The sequence below is a fragment of the Salmo trutta genome, chromosome 32, assembly GCF_901001165.1.
Source record: "Salmo trutta chromosome 32, fSalTru1.1, whole genome shotgun sequence".
NCBI classification, from domain to species: Eukaryota; Metazoa; Chordata; class Actinopteri; order Salmoniformes; family Salmonidae; genus Salmo; species Salmo trutta.
The window spans coordinates 33,886,960-33,905,815 of record NC_042988.1 but is presented as its reverse complement, the minus strand read 5'-3'; the positions used below and the strand labels follow the sequence as shown (position 1 = coordinate 33,905,815).

General features: G+C 50.8%; 1 protein-coding gene across 1 annotated transcript in view; it reads right to left on the bottom strand.

Annotated features, from left to right (window-relative positions):
• The window catches only part of LOC115171770 (dynein assembly factor 5, axonemal), a 65,693-nt gene that overhangs the window by 21,273 nt on the left and 25,564 nt on the right, over positions 1 to 18,856 (bottom strand). Inside the window, exons 7-9 of the mRNA XM_029728893.1 lie at positions 15,620 to 15,763; positions 13,606 to 13,774; positions 9,340 to 9,487 (exon numbers count right to left, since the gene is read on the bottom strand). Coding sequence (XP_029584753.1) covers positions 9,340 to 9,487; positions 13,606 to 13,774; positions 15,620 to 15,763 — 461 coding nt within the window. The remainder of the gene's footprint in view (positions 1 to 9,339; positions 9,488 to 13,605; positions 13,775 to 15,619; positions 15,764 to 18,856) is intronic.

Here is an 18,856-nt window from a genome sequence, read left to right as displayed (position 1 = left end):
AGCAGCCCACCTCTCTACTTCTGTTCTACCTTAACCTTCACTAGCAGCCCACCTCTCTACTTCTGTTCTACCTTAACCTTCACTAGCAGCCCACCTCTCTACTTCTGTTCTACCTTAACCTTCACTAGCAGCCCACCTCTCTACTTCTGTTCTACCTTAACCTTCACTAGCAGCCCACCTCTCTACTTCTGTTCTACCTTAACCTTCACTAGCAGCCCACCTCTCTACTTCTGTTCTACCTTAACCTTCACTAGCAGCCCACCTCTCTACTTCTGTTCTACCTTAACCTTCACTAGCAGCCCACCTCTCTACTTCTGTTCTACCTTAACCTTCACTAGCAGCCCACCTCTCTACTTCTGTTCTACCTTAACCTTCACTAGCAGCCCACCTCTCTACTTCTGTTCTACCTTAACCTTCACTAGCAGCCCACCTCTCTACTTCTGTTCTACCTTAACCTTCACTAGCAGCCCACCTCTCTACTTCTGTTCTACCTTAACTTTCACTAGCAGCCCACCTCTCTACTTCTGTTCTACCTTAACCTTCACTAGCAGCCCACCTCTCTACTTCTGTTCTACCTTAACCTTCACTAGCAGCCCACCTCTCTACTTCTGTTCTACCTTAACCTTCACTAGCAGCCCACCTCTCTACTTCTGTTCTACCTTAACCTTTAATAGCAGCCCACAGATCCACATGAAACAAAGCCATTATGTGTCAGTGGAACTAAGGCATATGTTTGAGGATACTCTCTCTCTCTTCCCTTTTCCTTTCTCTTTGTTCTGCTGCCGACATGTTATTATGTCATTTTGTTACAGGAACAAAGAGTGTATTATAGAGAGATACTGTGCATCATTATCATTGTCGCCTTGATGAGATGGGAGTTTGTGTCTGTGTGCTGCACTACAAACATTCTACATGGGAGAGACTGTGCGGGAAGGTATTACTTAAAAAAGGAAGGTAGTAACCACATATAACAAATGGATTTGTATTAGTATACGCATTAAAAGCCCCAATGTAAAGTTACAGCTCATTTTTCTATTTATTACATCAAACCCATCAGAATTCCAAAGAACGCCGAAGTCATTTTCGGAAAATGTTTTTCTGGGCGTGATGTAATATGGAGGACCCGGCAAGCCAGTCCATTCACTATAATGTAACCTCCAACAGAAATAACTTCAAATGTTTAACTTCAAATTACACCAAATTGTTTGCACTGATGACTACTGGTTTCAATTTAATCTTAAGCTAATTTACAAGCAAATACTTTATGAATTTGCTACAAATCAACTTGCAAGGTTGCTAGCCAACTAGCCTGCTAACGTTAGCCCTGCCAGCCTGCTAACGTTAGCCCTGCCAGCCTGCTAACGTTAGCCCTGCCAGCCTGCTAACGTTAGCCCTGCCAGCCTGCTAACGTTACATTATCATCAAATGAGTCAGTGAGTTACTATCAACACCTAGCTTACGGCTACATTAAAGTCAATTATATTTTTGGAAATACATAACACCATCTAACCAGTTATCAAATAATGTTAGCTAGCTACATGCAGTTATCTTAGCCAGCAAGCTAGCCAGCCAGCTAACGTTAGCTATTTAGTCAATTAGCCTACCCAACCACCACGGTTATGGTCGGTAAGCTAGAGCCTAACTATTGGAGACCAGTTAGAACACAATCAAAACATAACCTCAGATTAAAAGCAAAGAGAGAGAAGACTTCCAGATTGATGGCTGGGGCCCATCCGATGGTAAAACTTTTAAAAGCGTGCAGGCTGAGTTAGCTACCAAAGCAAGGGGGTGGCGGGCGCATCGCTGGGCCGAGGGAGAGTCAGAGCAATCCAAAATACATAGATTCCAGATGTCTGTTAGCTAGTACAGTAGCACTAAGCCAAGGTGGAAATAGTTACAAAACTCCCGTAGGCTACAGCCCAGGGAACATGCCGAAAAGTTGACAAAACAAAATGGAGAACAGACAAGGTACTACACAATTAGAGCAAGCAGGTATGATTTTCCCTTTCGTTATGAGCTCACCGGCAAGAAGCCTGCCATGCTAACGAGTTCCCACTAGATAACACTGCCACATGTCAGTGAAGAGCATTGCTGCACGGGACATGTGCCCCATGTCAGTGAAGAGCATTGCTGCACGGGACACGTGCCCCATGTCAGTGAAGAGCATTGCTGCACGGGACACGTGCCCCATGTCAGTGAAGAGCATTGCTGCACGGGACACGTGCCCCATGTCAGTGAAGAGCATTGCTGCATGTGCCCCATGTCAGTGAAGAGCATTGCTGCACGGGACACGTGCCCCATGTCAGTGAAGAGCATTGCTGCACGGGACATGTGCCCCATGTCAGTGAAGAGCATTGCTGCACGGGACATGTGCCCCATGTCAGTGAAGAGCATTGCTGCACGGAACACGTGCTGCCATGCAGCCTGCTCTTCACTGACTTTGTTGCAGTGTTATCTAGTGGGTAGCATGGCTAGTGGCTGGAATATAAACTCTGTAGCACAGAGTAGATCCTCCAAATGCCGTTGAGAAATATTGCATTGTGGGTAGATGAGAAGATATCCAGAATTAAGTTAATAAATATGTAATAACCAAAAAACAACTATTTTTGTACTTATAGGTAACCAGATCGTGACTATAACTAAGTCACTAAGTCTTTGACACATCACGTTGGTGAGTAAAAACTCATGCTTCCAACCCTATATGTCAATATGAATTCTTCATAGTATAAACTTCTCCCAACATCCAAAGCAATAAGACATGGTGCCCTTAGATGAAAGGAGTTATTCTGTATAATCACTCACTACTAATCGTCCTATGATGACTTAACTACCAAGGTGCCCTGGGTTAAAAGCACAAGTCAACACTAAACAGCATAGGTGGCCTGTGAGAGGAAGAGAGAGTTGGAAGGACAGAGGCACTGCTTGTTGGCTGTTGACTTCATACCTTTATGAGCTGGATGTAGGCCTAGCACTCACATCTGGAGCTTGGAGTTCACAATTCTAATGTCTTAATGTCTGACTTCTAGCCTGGGTGTCAGTCTGCTTCTACCAACTCCTTTGGCCAGTTTGACTAAAAGGGTTCCACACCATAAAAACTACCCATAATAACTACCCATAATAACTACAAACTATCAATATAAACTACCCAGATTGACCTCGACATGACCCTAGACATTACGTACACATCCACGGTGACACGCGCTGCACCCAAGGCAGTCACGGTCGACCCTTGGGGACCACGCTGACGAGTTACCCCACTGAGTGACGGGGACAACTGTTGCTCCGACCGCAGGAACCACAGCAGAGACCACAGACCACACGGCCCCGGCTTAACTTAATGCATTCCCCTAGATTAGAGAGGCGCTGGGGGAAGAGAGACGGACTATGTGGACATGGCTTGGAGAGGGGGAGATAAGAGATATTCAGGGACCCCATGATGAGTCTTTCATGTTATTGTCTGCTAATATCCTGGTCTGGATTTGAATGAATGTAATGTGGAATGCGTGGGTGACAGGTAGCCTCCCCACAGGTGATTTAGTTGCATGTGTCTGTTTACAATGTGGCTCATGATGTGTAAATTAAATCCTCTTCAGGGCAATACAAGTTTAATTCTGTCATTCATTCGTCGGTTCAATCAATCCAATGAATCAATCAGTTAGTCTCAACGCTCCATCCTTCTTAACAGTGTTGAAAGATTACTCTGGGGTGGTGATGAGGCCTGGCGTTACTAACTCACTGAGGACAGATAGATCAACCCAAAATCCACCCCTCCCCCCATTAGAGGCATATTGCTAGGTATGTTTCATGTTGGTAGGTCCCAGATGTAACAAGATGTCTGTGGTGGTAGATTCCATCCAGATTAGTGAGACGGGGGATGGCGACAATTTAGGCCATGTAAAGCTTATTTCAACGCATTTGGGCTATGGCTTCTATGAATTAATAAATTCAGCCTTGTAATGAGAAATATAAACAGTCAAAAGTAGGGGTGGGGGGGGGCATGTCCCCTCCATTACTAGTGGAAATTACACCCATGGTTTTTCCTATTATGACCAATCTCCTATAGTAGCCATAGACTCTATATAGCCCAAGCCTCATAGAGAATAAACAGACCCACTGCAGGCTGCAGAGCCTGAGATGGGACAGCTACCATAGACATGCTGTACATAATACATCATTGACAACTACTTCTGTTGACGAGGGTCCCGTGTCGCTGGGCTGCTAATTCTACAGTTAATGAGGGGAAGTTGGAAAAACATGAGCTGTGCTAAATCTGCTAATAACGTCTGGGGAGAAACACATAACGTTCAGGGCAGTTTGGAGAAATGAAAACAAACGTGACAGGTTTAGGTCAGCCTGCGCTAACGAGCCTGTGGAAAGTCAACCTGGGCTATACCGGTCCAGCCTGGCTTTAACTGTGTGTGTCTGAATGTGTGTGTTTAAGACCATTACTGAACTTTCACCTCTCCTTTACCCATATAGTGGTATGTCGGGACACCAGAGGTACTTCCTGTTTTCACTCTGCGACTTAGCTGTAGGTGTAGGAGCTTGGTGTTTATCATGCATTTTTTATGTCTGTGTGGTGGACACAGGTTTGTGTGTGTATGTGCATGCATGTGCGTGTGTATGCATGTGTGTCTGTGTGTGTAGGGGAGTCTGTCTGTGTGTGTGTGGGGGAGTCTGTCTGTGTGTGTGTGTGTGTGTGGGGGAGTCTGTGTGTGTGTGTGTGTGTGTGGGGGAGTCTGTGTGTGTGTGTGTGTGTGTGGGGGAGTCTGTGTGTGTGTGTGTGTGGGGGAGTCTGTGTGTGTGTGTGTGTGGGGGAGTCTGTGTGTGTGTGTGTGTGGGGGAGTCTGTGTGTGTGTGTGTGTGGGGGAGTCTGTCTGTGTGTGTGTGGGGGAGTCTGTGTGTGTGTGTGTGTGTGTGGGGGAGTCTGCGTGTGTGTGTGTGTGTGTGTGGGGGAGTCTGCGTGTGTGTGTGTGTGTGTGTGTGGGGGAGTCTGCGTGTGGGGGAGTCTGCGCGCGCGTGTGGGGGAGTCTGCGCGCGCGTGTGGGGGAGTCTGCGTGTGGGGGAGTCTGCGTGTGGGGGAGTCTGCGTGTGGGGGAGTCTGCGTGTGGGGGAGTCTGCGCGTGTGTGTGGGAGTCTGCGCGTGTGTGTGGGAGTCTGCGCGTGTGTGTGGGAGTCTGCGCGTGTGTGTGGGAGTCTGCGCGTGTGTGTGGGAGTCTGCGCGTGTGTGTGGGAGTCTGCGCGTGTGTGTGGGAGTCTGCGCGTGTGTGTGGGAGTCTGCGCGTGTGTGTGTGGGAGTCTGCGCGTGTGTGTGTGGGAGTCTGCGCGTGTGTGTGTGGGAGTCTGCGCGTGTGTGTGTGGGAGTCTGCGCGTGTGTGTGTGGGAGTCTGCGCGTGTGTGTGTGGGAGTCTGCGCGTGTGTGTGGGAGTCTGCGTGTGGGAGTCTGCGCGTGTGTGTGTGGGAGTCTGCGCGTGTGTGTGTGGGAGTCTGCGCGTGTGTGTGTGGGAGTCTGCGCGTGTGTGTGTGTGGGAGTCTGCGCGTGTGTGTGTGGGAGTCTGCGCGTGTGTGTGTGGGAGTCTGCGCATGTGTGTGTGTGGGAGTCTGCGCGTGTGTGTGTGTGGGAGTCTGCGCGTGTGTGTGTGTGGGAGTCTGCGTGTGTGTGTGGGAGTCTGCGTGTGTGTGTGGGAGTCTGCGTGTGTGTGTGGGAGTCTGCGTGTGTGTGTGGGAGTCTGCGTGTGTGTGTGGGAGTCTGCGTGTGTGTGTGGGAGTCTGCGTGTGTGTGTGTGGGAGTCTGCGTGTGTGTGTGTGTGTGGGAGTCTGCGTGTGTGTGTGTGTGTGGGAGTCTGCGTGTGTGTGTGTGTGTGGGAGTCTGCGTGTGTGTGTCTGTGTGGGAGTCTGCGTCTGTGTGGGAGTCTGCGTCTGTGTGGGAGTCTGCGTCTGTGTGGGAGTCTGCGTGTGGGAGTCTGCGTCTGTGTGGGAGTCTGCGTGTCTGCGTTGTGGAGTCTGCGTGTGTGCGTGTGGGAGTCTGCGCGTGTGCGTGTGGGAGTCTGCGCGTGTGCGTGTGGGAGTCTGCGCGTGTGTGTGTGGGAGTCTGCGTCTGTGTGTGTGTGTGTGTGGGAGTCTGCGTGTGGGAGTCTGCGTGTGGGAGTCTGCGTGTGGGAGTCTGCGTGTGTGTGTGTGGGAGTCTGCGTGTGTGTGTGTGTGTGTGTGGGAGTCTGCGTGTGTGTGTGTGTGTGTGTGTGGGAGTCTGCGTGTGTGTGTGTGTGAGTCTGCGTGTGTGTGTGTGGGAGTCTGCGCGTGTGTGTGTGTGTGGGAGTCTGCGTGTGTGTGTGTGTGTGGGAGTCTGCGTGTGTGTGTGTGTGGGAGTCTGCGTGTGTGTGTGTGTGTGGGAGTCTGCGTGTGTGTGTGTGTGGGAGTCTGCGTGTGTGTGTGTGTGTGGGAGTCTGCGTGTGTGTGTGTGTGGGAGTCTGCGTGTGTGTGTGTGTGTGTGTGGGAGTCTGCGTGTGTGTGTGTGTGTGGGAGTCTGCGTGTGTGTGTGTGTGGGGGAGTCTGCGTGTGTGTGTGTGTGTGGGGGAGTCTGCGTGTGTGTGTGTGTGTGTGGGGGAGTCTGCGTGTGTGTGTGGGGGAGTCTGCGCGCGTGTGTGGGGGAGTCTGCGCGCGTGTGTGGGGGAGTCTGCGCGCGTGTGTGGGGGAGTCTGCGCGCGTGTGTGGGGGAGTCTGCGCGCGTGTGTGGGGGAGTCTGCGCGCGTGTGTGGGGGAGTCTGCGCGCGTGTGTGGGGGGAGTCTGCGCGCGTGTGTGGGGGAGTCTGCGCGCGTGTGTGGGGGAGTCTGCGCGCGTGTGTGGGGGAGTCTGCGCGCGTGTGTGAGGGAGTCTGCGCGCGTGTGTGTGGGAGTCTGCGTGTGTGGGAGTCTGCGCGTGTGGGAGTCTGCGCGTGTGGGAGTCTGCGCGTGTGGGAGTCTGCGCGTGTGGGAGTCTGCGCGTGTGTGTGTGGGAGTCTGCGCGTGTGTGTGTGGGAGTCTGCGCGTGTGTGTGTGGGAGTCTGCGCGTGTGTGTGTGGGAGTCTGCGCGTGTGTGTGTGGGAGTCTGCGCGTGTGTGTGTGGGAGTCTGCGTGTGTGTGTGGGAGTCTGCGTGTGTGTGTGGGAGTCTGCGTGTGTGTGTGGGAGTCTGCGTGTGTGTGTGGGAGTCTGCGTGTGTGTGTGTGTGTGGGAGTCTGCGTGTGTGTGTGTGTGTGGGAGTCTGCGTCTGTGTGGGAGTCTGCGTCTGTGTGGGAGTCTGCGTCTGTGTGGGAGTCTGCGTCTGTGTGGGAGTCTGCGTGTCTGCGTTGTGGAGTCTGCGTGTGTGCGTGTGGGAGTCTGCGCGTGTGCGTGTGGGAGTCTGCGCGTGTGCGTGTCTGCGCGTGTGCGTGTGGGAGTCTGCGCGTGTGCGTGTGGGAGTCTGCGCGTGTGCGTGTGGGAGTCTGCGCGTGTGCGTGTGGGAGTCTGCGCGTGTGCGTGTGGGAGTCTGCGCGTGTGCGTGTGGGAGTCTGCGCGTGTGTGTGTGGGAGTCTGCGTCTGTGTGTGTGGGAGTCTGCGTCTGTGTGTGTGTGTGTGTGTGTGGGAGTCTGCGTGTGGGAGTCTGCGTGTGGGAGTCTGCGTGTGGGAGTCTGCGTGTGGGAGTCTGCGTGTGTGTGTGTGGGAGTCTGCGTGTGTGTGTGTGGGAGTCTGCGTGTGTGTGTGTGTGTGTGTGGGGAGTCTGCGTGTGTGTGTGTGTGTGTGTGGGAGTCTGCGTGTGTGTGTGTGTGTGGGAGTCTGCGTGTGTGTGTGTGTGGGAGTCTGCGTGTGTGTGTGTGTGTGTGGGAGTCTGCGTGTGTGTGTGTGTGTGTGGGAGTCTGCGTGTGTGTGTGTGTGTGTGTGGGAGTCTGCGTGTGTGTGTGTGTGTGTGTGGGAGTCTGCGTGTGTGTGTGTGTGGGAGTCTGCGTGTGTGTGTGTGTGGGAGTCTGCGTGTGTGTGTGTGTGGGAGTCTGCGTGTGTGTGTGTGTGGGAGTCTGCGTGTGTGTGTGTGTGTGGGAGTCTGCGTGTGTGTGTGTGTGTGGGAGTCTGCGTGTGTGTGTGTGTGTGGGAGTCTGCGTGTGTGTGTGTGTGTGGGAGTCTGCGTGTGTGTGTGTGTGTGTGGGAGTCTGCGTGTGTGTGTGTGTGTGTGGGAGTCTGCGTGTGTGTGTGTGTGTGTGGGGAGTCTGCGTGTGTGTGTGTGTGTGTGTGGGAGTCTGCGTGTGTGTGGGAGTCTGCGTGTGTGTGTGTGTGGGAGTCTGCGTGTGTGTGTGTGTGTGGGAGTCTGCGTGTGTGTGTGTGTGGGAGTCTGCATGTGTGTGTGGGAGTCTGCGTGTGTGTGTGTGTGGGAGTCTGCGTGTGTGTGTGTGGGAGTCTGCGGTGTGTGGGAGTCTGCGTGTGTGTGTGTGGGAGTCTGCGTGTGTGTGTGTGGGAGGCTGCGTGTGTGAGTGTGGGAGGCTGCGTGTGTGAGTGTGGGAGGCTGCGTGTGTGTGTGTGGGAGTCTGCGTGTGTGTGTGTGAGTCTGCGTGTGTGTGTGTGAGTCTGTGTGTGGGTGTGTGTGTGTGAGTCTGTGTGTGGGTGTGTGTGTGGGAGTCTGTGTGTGTGTGTGTGGGAGTCTGTGTGTGTGTGTGGGAGTCTGTGTGTGTGTGTGTGTGTGTGGGAGTCTGCGTGTGTGTGTGTGTGGGAGTCTGCGCGTGTGTGTGTGTGGGATTCTGCGCGTGTGTGTGTGTGGGAGTCTGCGCGTGTGTGTGTGTGGGAGTCTGCGCGTGTGTGTGTGTGGGAGTCTGCGCGTGTGTGTGTGTGGGAGTCTGCGTGTGTGTGTGTGTGGGAGTCTGCGTGTGTGTGTGTGTGGGAGTCTGCGTGTGTGTGTGTGTGGGAGTCTGCGTGTGTGTGTGTGTGGGAGTCTGCGTGTGTGTGTGTGTGGGAGTCTGCGTGTGTGTGGGAGTCTGCGTGTGTGTGTGTGTGGGAGTCTGCGTGTGTGTGTGTGTGGGAGTCTGCGTGTGTGTGTGTGTGTGGGAGTCTGCGTGTGTGTGTGTGTGGGAGTCTGTGTGTGTGTGTGTGTGGGAGTCTGTGTGTGTGTGTGTGTGGGAGTCTGTGTTTATCAGCCGGTCCCAAATCACTCCCTATCCCTCCCTTTGGACCCCTCCTCATGTTAGCATGCCTGAACAGGTATTTTAGCAGTATAGTGGTAAAGCGTCCCAATATTGCTTCCACCTTACAGACATGCAAACTTTGAAGGGTTAGGGCCATGGGGTAGGGATTCAAATGGGACCGGCTGATTGTGTGTGTGTGTGTGTCCATTCAGAACTCACCCCTGGGAGTCCAGTGTGTGTGTAGCGTCCAGCAGCAGTTTGGACAGCATGGTAAAGATGTGTAGTCTCATCTCAGGGTCTCTCTCTGGGTCCAGACAGTTCTGCAGAAGGGGCATTAGCAAGGGCAGGAACTCTCCAATGACTGGGCCTGAACACACACGCAACACACGCAGAAGAATAGAAGTCCTATTATTAATACTACTGACCACTGCTCAGTCAGACAGGGAAAGTTCCAAGGACTGACCAGACTGTGACACACAGCAACAAGGAAATGAGACATGAGTTAAAGGAGCTTTTGTGTGTGAATTGCTTGAGTGTGTGTGTGTGTGTGTGTGTGTGTTGCGGTAAGTCGTGTTACCAGACTGGGTCAGTCACTGGATGGGAAATTCACAGTGAAAGTATTCCCAGCTCTCACACACACACTAATCAAGTGTCTGTCTGACTGTGTGTGTGTGTGTATGACACGCTGCAGAGACAAGACAGTGGATATCCTGTGATGATGAGGGCAGCGGCTGGCCAGTAGAACAGACTTCCCCCGAGAAGCAGATAAAGAGAGGGAGAGAAAGAGAGAACAAGGCAATGGAGGGTAAGGAGAGAGAGAGAGAGAGAGAGAGAGAGAGAGAGAGGACACAAAATGCAAAGATGTCAAGCAGCAGGAATGTGCGAATCAAAACGGTGCCACAAACAGGGTGAAGGTGCCAGAGCAGAGCAGGCCTCTCAAGGCCTCTTCACACTAACTCACACTAACTGAAATGAGAGGGTCAGCTAGGCTGGATTCCACTAAAATGATCCCTAGTACACAGCCAGTTGACCACAGTGTCCTGCCCTGCTCATCTCACCTGGCAGAGGAGATTTATTTTTACAGGGCCAGAGGGTGCCAGACCAGAGACAGTGAAGAAACACACACACACACACTCACACACGTGCACGCAGAGACACGCACAAAAACGCAGGGACATTCACGGACAAACACATACACGAACGCAGGGACCCACACACACATGTATGGAAAAGAGGAGCAATGCCAGTGTGAAGAGGAAATGGGAGGACAAAGTTTATGTCTGACAAACAGCAGTCAGAAGGTGAGACCAGACTATGACTAAGAGAATGGGATATTCTCAGATCTCAAACATTGACAAATAGATGAGAGATTATAGCATGTCTTTCCATTGGCTCCCAGGCCCATTTTCCCAGAATGCTTTGGCATAGTGGCCAGAAAGGTGAAAGGTTAACCCCGGAATGGCGAGGGGCTTTGCAGGGAGTATTTTAAAAAGAACCACACAGAGACTGAGGAGGGGGGGGTCTGCAAGGAGGAGGAGGAGGGGGGGGTCTGACCGTAAGCTTAGAATGGTCTGGTCAGTTATGACTGGAGGCTTAGGGGACTAGAGGACATACTTCAGCTGTTGATGTTCCCATACAATCAGAGCAAAAACCTCAAATACCTTTTCAGTACATCCTGTTACCATCATCTGAAAAATATCTGTGTAAATCAATTGGTCCTGATTAAGCATGAACAACAGTACAACTATAAAACTCTAAAGAACAAAAATAACTTCTCTATTATTAGAATTAGAATTATACAGACAAACCTAAAAGGGTTCCGTTTTGGGTTCCATGCAGAAACAATTCCATAGAGGGTTCTACATGGGGACAGCCGAAGAACACTTTTTTCTAAGTGTATAGGTCTGGAGTGCAAGTGTGTGGTGAGAGAGAGAGACGGAGACAAAGAGAGACAGACAGACAGACAGACAGACAGACAGACAGACAGACAGACAGACAGAGAAAGACAGACAAAGAGAAAGACAGACAGACAGACAGAGACAGACAGACAGAGACAGACAGACAGAGAGACAGACAGAGAGACAGACAGAGAGACAGAGAGAGAGAGAGAGACAGACAGACAGACAGACAGACAGACAGACAGACAGACAGACAGAGAAAGACAGACAAAGAGAAAGACAGACAAAGAGAAAGACAGACAGAGCAATCCGGGATGAAAGAACGTGTGTCGGAGGTGCTAACGTCAGAGGATTATGGGGGATAGGGGTAAAGTAATGCGTAAAGTGAGGTTCAGAGCCCTGTAACCCTCCCTAACCTGGACTGAGACAGACAGGGAGTGGGGGGGATTTACCCTAGTCACTAAGATAACTGGGCTCTAATGACAAGCTTTCTGTGTGTAGCTGGATAATGGCAGGTTATGTTGCTGACTTGCCAGAAGCCTCAAACTGAATTATTCTGCTGCTATCATTCACTACATACTACAGTCAGACTGCCATCATTGAAGTTGTTTGTAGTGACGTCAAAGTGCGGGGTGTTGTACAAAACAAAGTCATCAGCGATTGGATCATCTCTAACCATCAGAGTATCAAAGCCAATGACACATTTTTAAAAGTGCCGCTTTACCCATTTTTGTTCTGGCTCTGGCCCAAACCATCGGTTTCTGGGACCAATCAGACGGTCTAGAATGGATTTCCATTCTACAAATCGTAGAGGAGGTACTCAGATACAGACTCATTGCGAAGAAGAACCTAACATCCATGGGAGTGGTGTAGCGTCTTGCCGGTGCAAGGAGTTTGGGTAGCCAGGCAAGTTGCTTTCTGTCTGTGTGAGTTTCTAAAGGGGACTTGAGTCAAAGGTCTGATTTGTCTCAGTCATACAGGTCTTAAGGGTAGATGACAGCGTAGAAATAAAGTGAATAGAACGGACATCCCAACATTTGTTTCCATTCCTGTTAGTGAGCATTTCTCCTTTGCCAAGATAATCCAGCCTCCTGACAGGTGTAGGAACTTCTCACAGCCATTGAAGAGGAGTGGGACAACATTCCACAGGACACAATCAACAGCCTGATCATCTCTATGTGAAGATGTGTCGCGCTGCATGAGGGAAATGGTGCTCACACCACATTCTGACTGGTTTCTGATGCACGCTCCTTCTTTTTTTGTTGTTGGTATATGTGACTAACAGATGCATATCTATATTCCCAGTCATGTGAAATCCATAGATTAGGGTCTAATGAATGTATTTCAATTTACTGATATGAACTGTAACTCAGTAAAATCTTTGAAATGATCGCATGTTGTGTTTATATTTTTGTTCAGTGTAAATCTATGATGGTGGTTGTTTGGCTGGTATGGAATGAAGGGTTGCCTTCAATGACAATGTCCACTCTAGAACTGGTATTTATAGGAGTGGTGGGGAACCAAAATGGAGGAGATAGCTTGACTATAGTCTCACCTGACTGGCCAGCGATGACATGTAGCAAATATTGTATACTATTGACAAGATAGTCAAGTGAACCACACCAACAATAGAAATACATGTCCTCAAATATGGTCAGGCTGGAGGCGGCGAGATCAGGTGGGATCATTCTAGCCAATGAGAGGGCAGATACGCATGTGAACACCAGGCCATAGAGATAGATAGAGGACTTATCTTTGTATCTGTGCCATTATAGTCTGTGACCGCAAGGGCAGCACCATTGAAGCCATTTCCATTTTAAAGTAGTCAATTTTCTTATTCTTCATTGGCTGATTGCTCTAAAATCATAGAAATCCCCACCCAATTGTCTACTTTAAAATGGTGGAAGCCCTCAATGGCAATATCCACACTAAAATGGGTTATATCCATGATGAGTCCTCTCCCTATGACAACAGGCACAACTCCAATATAAAGTTGTATTTTTCAAAGTTGCGTAAATGCAACGTGTGTCCACTTATATCAGTAAATTCGTAACAACCTAACCGTTGCGAAACTTTCATTTGATCAAATAAGCCTCACTTTTTTGTTGACCAAATTCGACACTCTCCCATTGACCAAAAATTCCTCCATTCTTGGGCTTATTTTTGTGGACAGATTTTGGGCGGAGTAGAACCTCTTGCTTCGCCTCTTCCTCTCTGCCTGTGGTCTCACATGATTCTGACAATAATGTGGTTTTAGTCTCACCTGATTGGCCAGATATGACTGTTTGGACAGTAATGGGTTGGTTACAGATTGGTCTTCTGATTGGAGAGAATTGACCTGTATTCTCACCTGATTGGCCAGCAATGTGGCTATAGTCTCACATGATTGGCCCGAGATGACCTATAGCAGAGCTCTCCAACTTTGTTCCTGTAGGTTCTCTCCAACCCTAATCTAGCACACCTGATTTGAATGAATATCTATCTGATCAGTTGAATCAGGTTAGTTCCAACTGGAGTTGGATTTAAAACCTACAGGAGGGTAGTCTCTCCAGGAACACGGTTGGAGAAGCCTGACCTATAGTCTCACCTGATTGGGTGGCGATGACCTGGAGCTGCAGTCTCTGGGGGGAGTAGCTGGTCCAGGTCTTCTGAGAGGCTGAGAGCCACTGGAGCAGCTGACCCATGTGCTGCCTGTAGAGGTCAGCTACTGTAGCCAGACCCTGAACCTTACACAGAGACACTACGCTCTGCTCTGCCTGAGAGAGAGAGAGAGATGGAGAGGAAGAGAGAGAGAAAGGAAGAGAGAGAGAGAGAGAGAGAGAGAGGAAGAGAGAGATAGAGAGAGAGGAAGAGAGAGATAGAGAGAGAGGAAGAGAGAGAGAGAGGAAGAGAGAGAGAGAGGAAGAGAGAGAGAGAGAGAGAGAGAGAGAGAGGAAGAGAGAGAGAGAGAGAGGAAGAGAGAGAGAGAGAGAGAGAGAGAGAGGAAGAGAGAGAGAGAGAGAGAGGAAGAGAGAGAGAGAGAGAGAGGAAGAGAGAGAGAGAGAGAGAGAGAGAGAGAGAGAGAGAGAGAGAGAGAGAGAGGAAGAGAGAGAGATTGAGGAAGAGAGAGAGATTGAGGAAGAGAGAGAGAGAGAGAGAGAGAGAGAGAGAACAAGAGAGAGAGAGGAAACAGGAAGGGAAGTTAAGAGAAAGTGATCAACACATTCCATAAAAACTTTTATGGCTGTATTGCAAGTTTATATTACATCCGGAAACAGAAGCATGAACAGTAACTTTACCATGGAAAGAATAACTTCCCAAAAACTCTGGAAACAATGTGCTTCACATGCTCTTAGTCTTATACATCAAACCACTCCGATGCAAACACTAACACATGTACCCATACAGAAAACAAACAGGAAGCATACATTCTATAGTCACAATAAACATCAACGGAGAGGAAATGAGCCGAGTGAGAGAAAGGAGCGTGAGCATAGTGTTGTCTCTTAAACACAGAGGAAGTGACCTCGAGGGGCGCGTTATGGTCCCCGTTATGGCCCCCTTGAAGGGAGGGTGGGTGGACACTGTCTGATTGACTGTCCTCTTGAGTCAATAGTGTTAACCCCCTGCGAAGGGAGCCAACAACCCCCCCCACACCCCTGACTGGAAGCTCATTTTCTGGGAAAACTAGCGTTGCCGTTCCCCCTGGGAGGCAGAACAGCGTCCAGGAATGCCCAAGGCCATGCTCTCCCTCCCTCCTTCTCTACATGTCCCTGTCCCTATTCTTCCTCCCAGTTCCAAACAGGACACCGTTTCTGCAGACAGACACAGACAGTCAGACATAGAAGGCCACTGAGTGGTCAGTCATTCATCCGTTGGCCAGAGTGCAACTCCACTTCCCGCTCCTCTCCTCGTAGACCTGCTATTAGCATACAGTCCAAACAGACAGACTGAACTAAGACGTAACACAGGGCTTTTACAGTCTGTTCTGTTTCCTCCTCCTCTTCTCTGTGTTGTTAAGTTTTATTCTGGGTCAAGTTAACCGGACGATGAGTGTGCTTCGCGGCAGGATGGCGCTCGCATGGCATGTAATGGCAGTAGGCGTGAAGAAAGATGGCGCTGGGGCTGATTCTCTCTCAAAACCGCCTCCTTTCACCCTCGGCAACGGTTTAAACTAGTTCCACTCCAAAGGTGCAATTTCTGACTAAATGGGTAATTACAGTAGACTGTTGAGTTCCACTGTGCCCACTTTGAACCAGGGCTAACACTTACATTCTTCAGATAGCTTCTCTGGCCGCTATACAAAACATACTCACAGCTGTAATAAACAAGGAGGAGGGGGATGGAAAGAAAGAGGGCAGGGAAAAAATGGTGAAAACATTCTACATCACCACATGTCAGAGCAGAGAAGGAGAAGAGTAGCTACACAGGTGAGGTGGGTTAGAAACGTTGAACCCACAGGGGAGGGGGGGCATGCCTGGAAGACAGAGAGGATAATGGGATTGCTCGTTAGAGCCACTGGGCGAGGCTATGTGTGTGTGTGTGTGTCTATGCAAGCATGCTGGTGGGTTTGTGTGTGTGTGTCCATGTACTGTATGTGTGTGTATGTGAGCACATCTTACCTTGTCAGTGAGCTGTGGCTCAGTGGAGAGGCTCTGGACAGTAACCAGCACCTGTAACAGCTGTAGACTGACAGAGCCACAGTCCTTCTCACACAGAGACAACAGAACATCCACACAGGACAGCAATTGGTCCAGGTACACCGTCTGGGAGAGGGAAGGACAGACTATTCTAATACAGCCCTTTATTGGGTAAATATGATACATTACACAAACACATTTCAATATCAGCCCTCACATTAACACCTGAAAAAGGAGAGAGACCGGGAGAGAGAGGGAGACGGAGATAGGGGAATGTGTAGATTGAGGTGGAGTGTGAGAGAGGGGTGAGAGAGAGATAGGTACAGAGAGATATAGGTACAGAGAGAGGGGTGAGAGAGAGATAGGTACAGAGAGAGATAGATACAGAGAGAGGGGTGAGAGAGAGATAGGTACAGAGAGAGATAGATACAGAGAGAGGGGTGAGAGAGAGGGGTGAGAGAGAGATAGGTACAGAGAGAGGGGTGAGAGAGAGATAGGTACAGAGAGAGGGGTGAGAGAGAGATAGGTACAGAGAGAGGGGTGAGAGAGAGATAGGTACAGAGAGAGGGGTGAGAGAGAGATAGGTACAGAGAGAGGGAGGAAGAGAGAGACTGCAGTGCTACAGTCTGACGGTGCATGAGAAGCCCCTGACCTCTGTTCCTCATACTGTCATACTGTTAAATGAGGGAAAAGTCAATGGCGTGACTGCTCCCTTCACCACCAGCCTAGAAGCTAGATTTATTTTCTCTGAACTCTATCCGCCCTCTCCCCTATCCCTCCTTCTGTCTCCCTCGCTCACACTCCTCTCCATCTGCTCCCTCTCACCTCTCTCACGACACGCCATCCTCCCTTCCACCCTCAGTTCTGACACTCTCTCTCTCTCTCTGTGTGTTTCTCTCGCTCTCTTTGTGTCTCTCTCGCTCTCCCTGTGTTTCTCTCGCTCTCTTTGTGTCTCTCTCGCTCTCCCTGTGTCTCTCTCGCTCTCCCTGTGTCTCTCTCGCTCTCTTTGTGTCTCTCTCTCTCTCTGTGTGTCTCTCTCTCTCTCTTTCTCTGTGTGTCTCTCTCTCTCTCTCTGTGTGTCTCTCTCTCTCTCTGTGTGTCTCTCTCTCTCTCTGTGTGTCTCTCTCTCTCTGTGTGTCTCTCTCTCTCTCTCTCTCTGTGTGTCTCTCTCTCTGTGTGTCTCTCTCTCTGTGTGTCTCTCTCTGTGTGTCTCTCTCTCTCTGTGTGTGTCTCTCTCTCTCTCTGTGTGTCTCTCTCTCTCTCTCTGTGTGTCTCTCTCTCTCTGTGTGTCTCTCTCTCTCTCTGTGTGTCTCTCTCTCTCTGTGTGTCTCTCTCTCGCTCTCTCTGTGTGTCTCTCTCGCTCTCTCTCTGTGTGTCTCTCTCTCTCTCTGTGTCTCTCTCTCTCTCTCTCTCTGTGTGTGTCTCTCTCTCTCTCTCTGTGTGTCTCTCTCTCTCTCTCTGTGTGTCTCTCTCTCTCTCTCTCTGTGTGTCTCTCTCTCTCTCTCTGTGTGTCTCTCTCTCTCTCTCTCTCTGTGTGTCTCTCTCTCTCTGTGCTCTCTCTCTCTGCCTCTCTCTCGCTCTCTCTGTGTGTGTCTCTCTCGCTCTCTCTCTGTGTGTCTGTCTCTCTCTCTCTGTGTGTGTGTCTCTCTCTCTCGCTCTCTCTCTGTGTGTCTGTATCTCTCTCTATCTCTGTGTCTCTCTCTCTCTATCTCTGTGTGTCTCTCTCTCTCTCTCTCTGTGTCTCTCTCTCTGTAGGGTGAGCTCATGTTTAGACAAAGGCCTTCCACTCGGACCAATTTCCATGCCATCACCGGGAGCACAGCCTTGTTTCCTGTTTTGCTGTGGCCTGTCATTAGAGAGGAGGGAGGGAGGGATGGAGGGGGGAGGCAGCCTCCAGGTGTTTGCTTAGGGAGAGAGGGGGTGTATTAGGGAACGGAGAGAGATGGCCAAGAGTCTGTACGCACGCACACCTCATCCCTCCCATTCTCCATAATGACAAAACGTCTGTCCAGTGCTCAAAGCAGGCACTAGGAGGAGCACAACACTGTATTCCCCAAGCGGCCAGAGAGCGGCCAGAGAGCGGCCAGAGAGCGGCCAGAGAGCAGCCAGAGAGCAGCCAGAGAGCAGCCAGAGAGCAGCCAGAGAGCAGCCAGAGAGCAGCCAGAGAGCAGCCAGAGAGCAGCCAGAGAGCAGCCAGAGAGCAGCATGCCACTTCATTGGGAAGGAAAAGAGATCAAAGCTAAATAAATAAGATGGAAAAGCAGTGAGTCTGACAGGGCTGGAGAGGAGAGACGAGAGGGTCAGGACTTCCAGGGCTGGGAGAAAAATGGGTTTATTTTACATCAGTGAGCTGGGGGTTAGACACACACATACTATGGACACACATTATACATGCACACACACACACATTATGTATGCGCACACACACACATTATGTATGTGCACACACACACACATTATGCACGCACACACACACACTTTTGACTCAGGGGGGTTTGGAAAAGTCTTGTTATGTGTGTCTGGATCCGACAGTGAGTCAGGTTTGATATTCTAAAAGAAAGTGAGCATTGAGGATAACCTCTGCTTCCTTTGTCCCCCTGTCTGGCCTGGGCTTTCCTGGGCCTCCCCCTTACCTCTCTGGGCTTCCCTGGGCCTCCCCCTCACCTCGCTGGGCTTCCCTGGGCCTCCCCCTCACCTCGCTGGGCTTCCCTGGGCCTCCCCCTCACCTCACTGGGCTTCCCTGGGCCTCCCCCTCACCTCGCTGGGCCTCCCTAGGGGTTCTCCCTCACCTCTCTGGGATTCCCTGGGCCTCCCCCTCACCTCGCTGGGCCTCCCTAGGGGTTCTCCCTCACCTCTCTGGGCTTCCCTGGGCCTCCCCCTCACCTCTCTGGGCTTCCCTGGGCCTCCCCCTCACCTCTCTGGGCTTCCCTGGGCCTCCCCCTCACCTCGCTGGGCCTCCCTAGGGGTTCTCCCTCACCTCTCTGGGATTCCCTCACCTCTCTGGACTTGTGACTCAGTTCTCCCCTCCTGTGTGCTTACTCACTTCACCCCCCCCCCCCGTAGAGTGTGGACTACTCACAGTGGGTGGTGTGGATACCCATAGAATCTCTAGTTATTGTATTTCTGTGGGGATCCCCCTCTTTACAGGTCTGCAGCTCACTATCATGGGAATAAAGCAGCGAGACCATGGGGGTTTCACGCTGTTCTGGTCTGTTCTCT